Here is an 11914-nt window from a genome sequence, read left to right as displayed (position 1 = left end):
GAGCTGTATCTTTCAGTACCATGGAGATCTTGGAATGCCTCTGCTATGGTACAAAAGATTTGCTTTGAAGGTGGAACAAAATGCTTTCATGCTTTAGTAACTGAACTTAAATTTCAATGTCTCATAGTTACCTTCACAAGTCACTAGAATTTTCAGTGTCCTTTCCTTTAACTTTCACAGGAATACTTTTTGTAGGTTCTCATACTGAAACACTGACCTGTATTCCCCACATTTTGTTGGTCTTGGACAGTCACAGTCAGTATTGCCTTGTCATGTATGTATTATTTCAACTGTCTGGACAGAGTCGCAGACCTGGGATCTTCTGAAGCATTAACATGGTAAGCCCTTCATTCAAGGCCAAGAGGAATAGGAGCCAGTCTGCAGGCCGGCAGAACACCCTTTCTGTAGTGGGTTTGGGAACATACTGCTGGAGCTGCAATCACGGCAGTAGCGCCTTGTTCAGCCTTTCTGCTGTCCTGGCCTCAACGTTCCTTCAGCAGTACTGGGATCTACCTAGCAGATGCTTCTGTCAAATGCATGAACTCCAGAGCTTTCCTGCAAGTGCTGCTGCCTTCATGCTTCAAAGAGCTGACTTCCTTGAAAGCACAGGCATTCTTCACCAAACCTCTCATTTCCTTACATTATAAGACTACAATTTTACCCACTGCTCAAGGAGTTATTAATGGTCAGTGCCCCTTTTACAGGCCTGTCTTGTATAGCTTTGGTCTTCTTCAGCTGTCTTCTGACATAACTGTTGAAAAAGCTTCCTACCACATCATCTGCCATCTCTTCCTTTTGTACACTGTTTCTGTTAATTCCTCTTAAATTTCAGTACCTACATGGCGCTCCATATTTCCCCAAATGTCCTACAAATAGCTGCTGCCAATCACTTTAATACATTCCTCCCTCTCCATCTTCTCAGGATTGCTTCCCTCTGTGTGTAGTTTCCCTTGCTTCCTCTCTGAAGGAATGGTTACTCATTTCATACACAGGGTTTTCCAGCGTGAGAAAGTGAAAACTAAAAAGGAGATGATCGTACTCAACATCTATTGTTAAAAAGCTGAAACCTGTGAGGCCACCTGAGTAGTGGTTTCCACAGGGGTGTCTTGCATGTAAGAGATCTACTTGTTGATGCATACACTCAAAAGTTAACATTGGATTATGAATTCTAATGGCATGTAATGTGTTTTCTAACCCAACTTCATCTATTCCCTGTATTGATCAGGTTGTGAGGTAGGAGAACAGTGACCAGTATTTTTACCCATGAATAATATTTTCAATTTGTCTTTTGTTTCTGTATCACCTTCTTACTTTCAGGTTTCGTTGTGGGGTTGGGGTTTTGTTTTGTTTTTCTCAGGCTGATAGATGATTTGAAAAGAACTAAATAAGTTTTTAAATGGAAAAAAAAAAAGATAAAAAAAGTTAGTGATTTTTCAAGAGGATCAGCAGTGAGGGCTTTGTCCCTTCTCTGTTGGTATACTATGTCCTGTCAGTCTTACTGGAGTAGCAGTACTTAAAATAAGGCAGAAGGTTTTAGAAGATGATGAAGTGCTCTGTGGCACTCAAGTTACATCTGACAAAACATAAAATTTACTTCAGGATGCATGGACATTACAGAGGTTGGCATGAGACAAAAGCTTTATCTTTTGTGTGATGGACCTGGAACTGCAGTTAAGGGTTAAAAAAAAAAAAAAAAAGCAGTTGGATGACAGCATTAAAATGTTTTCTTCAGTTGCCAAATTTCTGTGGAAAATGGAATTCTGGAATATTACTTGCCTACGAAACCTCTGCTTTGCTTTGTTTGTGAATCGCAGGGCCATTCAGACGTGGTTTTCCATAAATGGAACATGCTTGGAAGTTAATCTCCTTAGAGTTGGCAGCTAAAGAATGAGTAACTTTGTTCAAAAATTGTTTTGACTTCCAGGTGTACTTGGATAGAACCAATATCTGATCAAAGAATGCCCTCCCTCCGTGAATCACCTTCTGTTTTCCTTTTTTAGTAGTTCCCTCTTCTCCCTATGTGTATAAGCTCCCTCCTGTACCACCAGGATACCCACCTGCTCAGTCTTATATCTCCTGTCAGTTTCAGCTGGGAAAGCTGGAAGTACTGAACTTCCAGCCAGGCAGCTGCACCGCCATAGCTTACAGCTTCTTCCAGGCCAGCACCACAGCTACAGTTCAGCGTTACAGTAAAAAAACCCCAGAGCTCGGACAGGCAGCAGCTTGGCTACCCTTGGCTGCAGAGGTTGCTTCTGGAAGGGAGGTGAGGCAGTGAGGATGGTGATTGCTTCAGTCACCCGAGCTAAATCCTCCCCTGAGCGTGAGCCAGAACCAGAGCCACTGGTGTAACATCATCTTGTCATCTAGAACTGGTCTCTGGGAGAGCCAGTGAAGTCAATAGAATTTGGGAATGTGTACAAGCTATAGGTTATTTATCTTTTTGTACTTTTTACTGCCTGCTTATGAAGATTAATAAAATTAATTTGTGAAAAGCTAAGCCAAATGTACTTCCCCCCCCCCAATACCAGTATCTTCATCCTGGTAGACAAGTTATTCTTATCGGAGGGATAGGAAATCTCTGAAATGCTTTCCTGGGGGATGCAAATTTGCATGCTGTGAAACTGATCTTGCAAGATTCTGGAATGGACAGTGCTCATTATCTCCAGAATCCATATTCTCAGCAAGGAAACCCTGATGGTTAGAACCAAACCAGTTCTCAGATTTTTTGTTTTTCTATATACACAGCACACATAAACACATATAAACAACTTCTACTTTTAAACACTGTTAACATTTCCCTCGGGGAGACCAACACTTTCTAGTGCTTCTTTCAGGTTCGCTGCCATAACAGAGGCAGAAGTGCATGCAGGCAAGTTAGTTACGTAGAACAAATGCAACCCTCATCCTCAGCGAGTCATCAATGCAGTCACTACTGACATTTGAATATCTCTGCCATAAAACATGCAAAGGTCCTTAAAAAGGCCAAGATTTTAGGTAACCTCCTTTCCTTCCTCTTAAGTAGTACTAGAAAGTAACATTAGATCAAATGAAGAAAATGAAAAAAGATAGGAAGAACCAAAAGCCATTGCCTTCTACTGACTTGACCTACAACATGTTTAAAAATAACTGATTTAATATAGGTATTAATATGTCACTATTGTAAAGCACAGTAAAATAATATTGCTGTAATGGTATTCTGGATAGGACCTTCAAAAATACCTGGAATTAAGTGCTCATTAACCTTTTAATGTCCATTCCCTGGGCACTTGCATACACCACTTAAAATGGCTTAAGTGTGTTTTTTACTTGCAGTTTTTGATTATAAAAGCAAAACTGTACAAACAATAAACACCATGCTTTAGGCACCTAAATTGGGATCTTTTGCTCCACTGCTGAAGGTCAGATCTATTTCCCAGCAGTGCTCTGCAGGACGTTTTGCTTACACTTTACTATTCTCAAAGCTCCTCTTCTCATACCAAATGTTTCGGCTGACGTTTCTGCGAGCAAAAATCCTGCAAAATGCAACCCGCAGGCATGTCAGTAACTTGATGCATGCCCATCGAAGCCAGCCCACGCCGTCTCTGCCGCTCTGCTCGAGGCCGGAAAGGTCTGTCCTTGTGTGCACTGCAGAGAGTTTGCGCTGTGCATTCACTCTGTTGAACTGCTGATCTGCTGTTCGTGTGCCAACAGGTACTGATCAACGAAATCAGAGCCACCCTGCACTCACCTCTGGAGCTGGGAGAGAACATGGCACGAGAACAGAACCAACACATTTGTCTGGCAGCATGCCTGTGCCTCAGTGATGGCAGGGCTGCCACGCCGCCTGCCAGTCACAGCAGGACGTGCCATGCCACGAACAGCACAGGCCACATGCTCGACTACTGCATATGGAGCGCTGCTACCTGTCCCTCTGTACCATCGCAGAGTCGATTATTGTTGCTCTTCTGTAGATTAGATATTAGGAAGAAATTCTTTACTCTGAGGGTGGTGAGGCACTGGACCAGGCTGCCCAGGGAAGCTGTGGATGCCCCATCCCTGGAGGTGTTCAAGGCCAGGCTGGATGGGGCTTTGAGCAACCTGGTCTAGTGGGAGGAGTCCCTGCCCATGGCAGGGGGGTTGAACTCGATGATCTTTAAGGTTCCTTCCAACCTAAACCAGTCTATGATTCTGCTTGTTTTCGAACCACGAACTTTTCACCGTCAGGTGGCATCACCTACTGGGCTGAATTATAACGCCGGGTTTACCCCCTCCTGAAGCTTGTTCTGAACGTGTACTTCTCCCGTCTCCTTCCCAAGCCCATATTTGTGTGTTCTGTTGTACCCAGAGCACCGCCTTACCTATGCCAAGCTACTCTTGCAAGTCAGGGCCAGTTCTGCACCGTGACACGTGCAACGCTGCGGTGTTTTTTTACTCCCCATTAAAACCTTCTGCCTTTCGAGAAGGGCAATTTTAACAAAATGAGTCAGAGCGTGTTGGCTTCGCTCTACCAGCTTTCCCCTGAGCTCACACACGACCATCCTTCCCTCAGCACGGACACGGCCTCCGGCCCTGCGCTCCTCTCCCGTATCCCCCTGACACCACGACACCTTCTCACGGCAGCTGGAACCAAAAACCGGTCCCTTGCCCGCGGTCCACGGCGCCGGCTCGAAGCACGGAGACTGTCCTCACCCCCCATCCACAAGCTCGGGGAGCATTCGCAGCTCGCTGGTTCGAGCGAGCGGGACTGGCCAGAGGGAAGCCCCGCTCCCCCTTACCCGCCACCGCCCCGCCCCGCGCACGCGCGCGCTGCCCACACGGTCCTCAGGCCAGACCACGCCCCGCCGCACCCACCACGCATGCGCGTCCAGGAGCAAGCCCACAACCCCTCCCCGCCGCGCGCATGCGTATTGGCGGTGTCGGGTTTAGTGGCGCATGCGCAGTGGCGGCGCGCGGGGGGCGGTTTCCGGCCGCCGCCGGCTCCGCCTCTCCCTTTCTGCTCGCGGGCGGCCATCATGGTACGTGCGGGCGCCGGGGCCTCCTTTCCCCACCGCCCCGGGGGTGTCCCCCCCCGTCCTGCCTGTGCCGTCCCACGTGTGTCTCTCTGCGCCCGACTCGGCCGTGGCGGCGGGAGGGGACAGGGCGGCGGTGGGGGGGGGGAAGGGGAAAGGCTAAGGCCGCCTCAGGCGTGCTGGGCTGGGAGCGGGCCCCGCGTGCGGCCGTTGGGCGGGCGCCGATGGTGGCCGGGCAGGGAGGGACAGCGCGTGGCATGGCCGGAACCGGCGCGGCCGCTCCTGGCTTTTTGCGGCCCGCGGGGTTCGGCGCTTCTCCTCTCCGCCTGCCTGCGGCCTCCACGCGGGGCCGGGACCGGGACCGGGAAGAAGTAGTGGTGGGCCTCACCGTGGGCCTTTAGCTCAAGCTGAAGGGATTTAGTGCAGTTCGAAACTTGGGAACCGGCTACAAAGGCAGTGAGAACCTTGAATCTGGCAATGGCCTGGGCTGTATTACCGCCTTTTTCCTTACAATTCTTGCTGCTCCCAGGTGTTCAAACGCTTCGTCGAGATTGGCAGGGTTGCCTTCATTTCCTTCGGGCCGCATGCTGGCAAGCTGGTGGCCATCGTGGATGTTATTGACCAAAATAGGGTAAGCTATGAGTGCTCTACCTTTGTTTTCTTCCCACCTTCACAGAAGCTTGTGCACGAAGTGTATCAATTTTAAAGGAAACTTACTGTGAATAGGTTTAAGCAATTGGCCAAAAAAATGGTATTCAACAGGTGTTGTATTTCAAATTTTCAGTAGCAATCTTTTTTTTACTGGCAAGTGATATATTCCCCTCTCTGCTGTGTTTCCTAGTAGTAGAAGTGGACAAGTGATGTTGGACTCTAAAACTTATGAATGGGATGGTATTAATGTATGTTTAAAGAAAATGTTTGGGCTAGAGGACTCTTTTTCACCTAATGTTCCTTAGAAAGCTAGGGGAAAAAAAAAAAAGATAAAGTATGTCATCTTAGTTCTGTGTGGTTTTAAAGTTGTTTGTTTTTCTTTTTGAAAGACATAGATGAGCCCTTAAAATTCTTTCTGTAAAGCTTGGGCTGTGTACGTGCTTGTCAATCTTGGGTTTTGTCTGTGTCACACTTATTTCAGTCTTGGACTGTTGTTGTCGAGATACTGTTTATGCATTATGAGGAAGCTTCTGTCTAAAGTGTGATGGGAAAACAGCTGCAAAACCCCCGTGTTTGTTTTCCTTTTTCAGGCACTAGTTGATGGCCCCTGCAGTGGTGTCAGAAGGCAGGCTATGCCCTTCAAGTGCATGCAGCTGACTGACTTCGTTCTCAAGTTCCCACACAGGTCAGTTGTTTGCATTTTTTTTTACCTGTGTAAAAAATCATGCTGTAATTTTGTCATTTGATGCCTAAATTGTGTGATCTGATGCTTGCTAAAGTTCATACAACATTTAGTCAATGAATTGACATGTGTGCACAATAAAAATTTGGCAGACCTTGTTATCACAATTAAATACATCCAAGTTTTTGTTATCAATATTGGCTGATAACCGCCGTTCAGTTGCAAAGGAAGTAGTAGGCTAGTCCAGACAACTTGCAGTTAGTGGTGGGGTCGATGGTGTGTGGGGAAGCAGTTGCAGTAAATACTGTGCAGTTCTGCTTTTACTACTGTTTAGGTCTCCTTCGGAAATTAAATATGTTCCCTGCTCGCAGTGGAGTTGCAGGAGGCTGAACTCATTCTGTTCTCTTTAGCTTAGTTACTGTATGAGTTTCTGTAATTTAGAAACAAAAATCGCTGACTTTCTGATTCTGAAGCAGTGCTAGGAATAGTGCATGAGTATGCTTCTTGGAGTCGCACCTCTGTTCAGTCCCAGCAAAGCATTTGTACAACAAAATGTTAATTAGGCTACAGAGATGTGTGTGGCATTGACTTAAAGTGTCTGAAGTAATGTAGAAGGGTGGTCTTCCCTTTATGAAATTTGGTGGGACAGCATCAGAGAGAATCTTTTCTTATAAAGACTGTGAATATAATTATGTGACTGTTCTAATGCAGTGCCCGTCAGAAGTGTGTGCGACTTGCCTGGGAGAAGGAAAATATAAATGAAAAATGGGCAGCAACAAGATGGGCAAAGAAGATCGAAGCCCGAGAAAAGGTACAGTTTTCCAGTGGATGAATAATGCTTGTTGTACTGCTTCTGCTTATTAAAATTAGGTGAAGTCTAATAAACTATATATTTTCAATTGCAGGCTAATATTAAACATAGATAAGGCATAGATTTTAAAAATTTGCTACCGATCAGCTGCAACTTCTTGTATTTTAACAGTAAAGGTGGTTTTGTTCAGTCATTTCTATAACCACCTATTTTGTGCGTCATCAATTCCCAGCAAAGGCCTTAAATAGTGAACTAGTTCCAGATATGCAGCTAAGCCTAATTTAGAGATGATCAGAGTTACTTATGGAATGCTTTGAAACACTGAGTTTTACTACTTGGCATATGTATGTATGTATCAGAGCTTCACGACTGATTCTTTTCAAACAGAAAGCCAAAATGACTGACTTCGATCGCTACAAGGTTATGAAAGCAAAGAAGATGGTAAGTGTTTGAGTGTCACTTCTTTTGGGGGTTAATGCTTGTAGCTTTCACTTCAGAGTCACATACAGATGTTAGTAGTGTTACTCTTATAGCTGGCTTAGGTTAGAATGATACAAAGTCTATGAATGCCTTGAATTTTTCATGCTTCTTTGGCCACCACTTTCTCTTCAGTAGTTGATCAAACTTGAACCATGTGATCTGTGTGTCAGTCCTCTGAGTTAGCGCTGAGGAAGGAGTTACCTGCTGATGAAATCAGATATTCTTGATGAGTTACTATGAGTATTTAATTCTGTAACGGAAGTCGTTACACACGAAACATTGGCATGCCAAAGTTACCAGCCAGAATGATGTTGTCCACTTGGTAGATCATAACAGTTTTAAATATATGGTAAATCTTTTGACTCTATAATATAAATATAATGGTTTAGCAAAGGGTGATTATCAAAAAGGGCAGAATACGAAAGCTTAGAATTGAAATCCATAATATTTAATAAATATTTATGAAATATATCAAAATAATTCATAGATATTATTTCATAATATTTATGAGCTGTTGCTGTTTTCATTCTGATGAATAGTAAACATTTTCCTTTTTTACAGAGAAACCGGATCATCAAGCATGAAATGAAGAAGCTCCAGAGGATGGCTTCTAAAAAAGGCAAGAAGCCAGAGAAATCAGAGAAGCCAGAGAAGGTAGAGAAGGCGCCGAAGTCGGCGAAGGTGCAGAAGGCACAGAAGGCGCAGAAATAAAATGAACTTCTAGTTATGTATGACTTGGTGTCCCTGTTCTGATTCTTTAACAAATGGTTAAACATCTGAGTTGAATTGTAATCATAAGTTCACTTTTGCTTCTAACCAAGAATTGTTGTCTGTCTCATTTGTTAATGTCGAAGTGTTGGGTTCTAATGTTTCCCTGGAACACGCAGGTGTGTTTTTTTGTCACGTTCTCTGAAGGTGACCATACAGACCACGCAGTACTCGATACGCAATGACAGTTGAAATATTTGCATACCCAATTATTTGAAGTAGGTTGGATCCTGACATTTTAGAGCAGTCTGCTATTGAAATGGTTGGGAATGAACAGAATTACTTGCACAGTCTTAGGTGTGAAAGATGAGAAAATAATCAGTTACACTAATTTTTCTGTATAAATTAAGGCATAAACTGAAAGTATGTGTTCTGGTTAGACTGTAAGTACGTCAGTGTTTGAAAGACTGACGGATTACTCTTCAAACGCTTTAAATTAATCCATATTTTGTAAAAGAAGCGTCTAATAACCCAGTTGCCCTGTAAGTGCAGTTACAATAATGAGGGACGTGTTAACAAGATGGAAATTGGTGAGTTCTGTTTAAGCATGCTCGCTTTTCAGAATGTTTAAAGTTGAAAAAGTTTATGTCGTGACCTGAGCCTAATTGCAGTTCCTTAAACTATACGGCATATAATTCCTGCTCTTTAATCAAAACCTTTAAGTAAAAAGGGACATGACCTAAAAATTATTACTCAATCCATCTGAAACACTGAAGTGCTTGATTTAGTCTTTGCACTATAAAATAGCGTTTATGTATCTCTGAACGTCAGCATACATATTTTCCTGTGTTTTCTCCTATGCAATTTGTTGGCAGGGGATATGTTTTCTTCGTATTGAATGAAAAAATTGTGAAAGTCTGAGGTCTCTTGTAATTGAAAAGAAAATTATTTTTACAGTCATATAAAATGGGGGAGGGAGAATATATATTTTAAAAAAACAAAGGTTGTAAGACTTAAATATATTGTTAAGTACACTGATAAGCATGTGCTTTTAAGTAGTTACATAGCTAATGTTGCTTATTTTAGCCAGAATTAGGCATCTCAAACACTTAAATTTTTGAGAATTAGGTATGCTCAAACCCTTAAAACTGTATAGTGTTGTCTTGAGCTATTTGTATGGCTTTGGAAATTGAGTTCAGGCACATGGTTGATAGGAATGAATGTAACAGCTACAGGGAAAAAAATCAGAAACGATGCAAACTGGGATTAAAACCCATGTTCAAGCATCTGGAGATCTTGAGTTTAAATTGGATTTTTAAGTGATTAAATCCACCTACTCTGCAACTCTTTAATGTGAAAGTGACTTGAAAGGTATATCAACCTGGAGGTTCTTTAAGGTGAAAGAGTTTTTCCTTAGGGTTCTTTCAGGTTTTTTATGTGGTACTGTTAAGCTCAGTTACATAAGACTGGCAAAAAATTGGTAAAAGTGCCTGTAGAGAAAATAGATGTGCCTTCAATCATAATGAGCTCCCAAATGCTTTTTCTACATTTCCTCGTTTTTAAAGGTACTTGCTTCCAAGGAATAACTTTGGCTATGACTACAGCAAGTGGTCCAGTGTTCTCATTCCCACCGCTACTACTCGTCAGCTACTGAGGTATCTGAAACGTTTTGATGATGGGAAGTGTGCTGTACCCCGTCAAGCTGCCTTGCAGCTGGCATTTGCCTTAACAGGAACTTTATAATGTGCCTGGAGGGAGGGAGGGCTGCCTGTCTACCTGTGTCAGCCCTAGTGCCCCGCCATCGAAAGAGATGGACTGGGGGAGATGGATATTAAAGATTAAGACACTGTTAGGGCAAGAGCATGTTATGTGTCTTAGGAGAAAACGTGGTTCTGTAACACCATGTCTGCCATCAGCTGCTTCTGTGAAAGTACCATTTTTTTTTTATTTTTTATTTTTTTTTTTTTACAATTTGGAGGGAAAGGGGAGAAGGGACATAATGCAATGTACCCATCTTTGGTACCTGTGCTGTCTTTCTGGCAGCACGTTCCGCGTGAGCAGCATCTGGTACTCCTTTTTCCAACTCACGACACCTCTCTGAAACCTTCTGCAGCTCTGTATCCTGTCGGTAGTGCACCTTCCTTTCAGTCCGTGAGAGCTGTGCCATCTGAGATGGTTTGTCCCGGTTTTTCAAATTACTGGGATACAGAAAACTACGGAAGTTTTGTTTCTGAAAGTTACCACGCGATGGCGACGTTAGCTCTTTACAAGGCTGTTCTTGAGGCTCATCCAAACCAGGCGCCTGCGCTGCCTCTCCGTGCGAAGAACAGTGCCAAACAAAGGGCACGGCACAAATATTGAAGAACAATGGACACGCTTATCCAATTCTTTATTTTGCCTTTATAGCTGACTAAGATGTGCTTTGCTAGACTAAGGATATACTTCTTTAATTCACTTTGTGGGGCTGACTGTGAAGAAATTGGATCTGCTCTTTAGAAAAAATGTTAAGTGAAGTCCCAGTGTTTATTTTCTCTGCTGATTTCATGCCGAACATGTAGGGGGCTTGCTGAGGGCAGAGAGGGGAATGCACCCTGTCCCGTTCGCTCCCGAGATCAGCAGATACTGCTGTACTTCCTAAACTTATAGCAACAGTAGGGACATGCAGACCTAATCTCTGTGCTGCAAAGTCTGGGAGACACAAGCAATTACAGCAGTAGGATTGGACCCCTTAGTGGAATCTGTAGTTAAAAGGTGTAAAATCTGCTGTTACTGTGAACCAACTGCAGTTCTGGCCCAAGTGATTTGCTGGTGATATATATTTCTTTAAAAAAAAAAAAAAAAAAAGGGCTATATTTAAATGCTCTTGGTTCTTGTCTAAACATGCGTGATCCTGGTTTTGGCATCTGAATGTGGTTCAATTTTTTTTGAGATGCAATAGACCTGGAAGAGGAATCTCTGGATTTACTGATCTTCCTGGTTTTTAAATACTAATGTTCAAACTGTGCTTCAGTCGAGGTTTGCTCAGTGAGGGCCATGATATTTTCAAATTATTTGGTCTTGTAGTTACCTGTATGATAACAGTAGATAATGCTGTCAGTTCTGAACTATGTCTGCACCACTGATGCTGACCGTGGACCTGTGGTGGGTCTGGTCCAGTTTACAGCTGGATTCCCTGTTTGTTTTGTCTCCTTTCACGTGTGGTGCCTGTTAAATGTTTTCAGCCCTGTGGGTTTCTCTCCTTTCCCCCTGCCCACGTTAAGAAGGTGTCTCTGAGAATTCCAGGTGCCTGCCTTTCATTGAGATGAAAAGGTGCTAATTTCTATTCACGGCATTATTGGTTTATGAGTAAGTACAGCTTACAAGCAAGAAGTGGTAAGTGGAGCAAATTACAGGGATGGCTTAGGCTCTACTCATTTCAGGTCTTCACGTCTTCAGCTTTTGGTTCTTTTTATAATTTCTGTATTTTTTTTTATTTATTCGGAAATAGTTTCTAATGTTGTTTTGAACTTGAAGTTGCATATGCTATTGTCGCACTCAGGTACTTCGAGTTTATACTGGGCTTTCCTTCTCTGAAGCAGAAAGATCTGCTTTCAC

The 11914-nt window shown here is 43.4% G+C and overlaps 1 protein-coding gene across 2 annotated transcripts in view; it reads left to right on the top strand.

Annotated features, from left to right (window-relative positions):
- Positions 1-8346, top strand: part of RPL14 (ribosomal protein L14) — a 291729-nt gene extending 283383 nt beyond the window's left edge. The window contains exons 1-6 of one of the 2 annotated variants that reach the window (XM_082478958.1): positions 4905-4994; positions 5518-5619; positions 6230-6324; positions 7033-7132; positions 7520-7573; positions 8174-8346. In XM_082478958.1, the coding sequence (XP_082335084.1) occupies positions 4992-4994; positions 5518-5619; positions 6230-6324; positions 7033-7132; positions 7520-7573; positions 8174-8323 (504 nt within the window). In that variant the 5' untranslated portion in view covers positions 4905-4991 and the 3' untranslated portion in view covers positions 8324-8346. Of the gene's footprint in view, positions 1-4904; positions 4995-5517; positions 5620-6229; positions 6325-7032; positions 7133-7519; positions 7574-8173 lie in introns of those variants that run through there. The other variant, XM_082478959.1, reaches the window with a different exon arrangement.
- Positions 8347-11914: the final 3568 nt, after the last annotated feature.

This window comes from Vanellus vanellus, assembly GCF_965231255.1.
Source record: "Vanellus vanellus genome assembly, chromosome: 2".
Classification (NCBI taxonomy): Eukaryota; Metazoa; Chordata; class Aves; order Charadriiformes; family Charadriidae; genus Vanellus; species Vanellus vanellus.
This window is presented reverse-complemented; position numbering and strand designations above follow the sequence as displayed.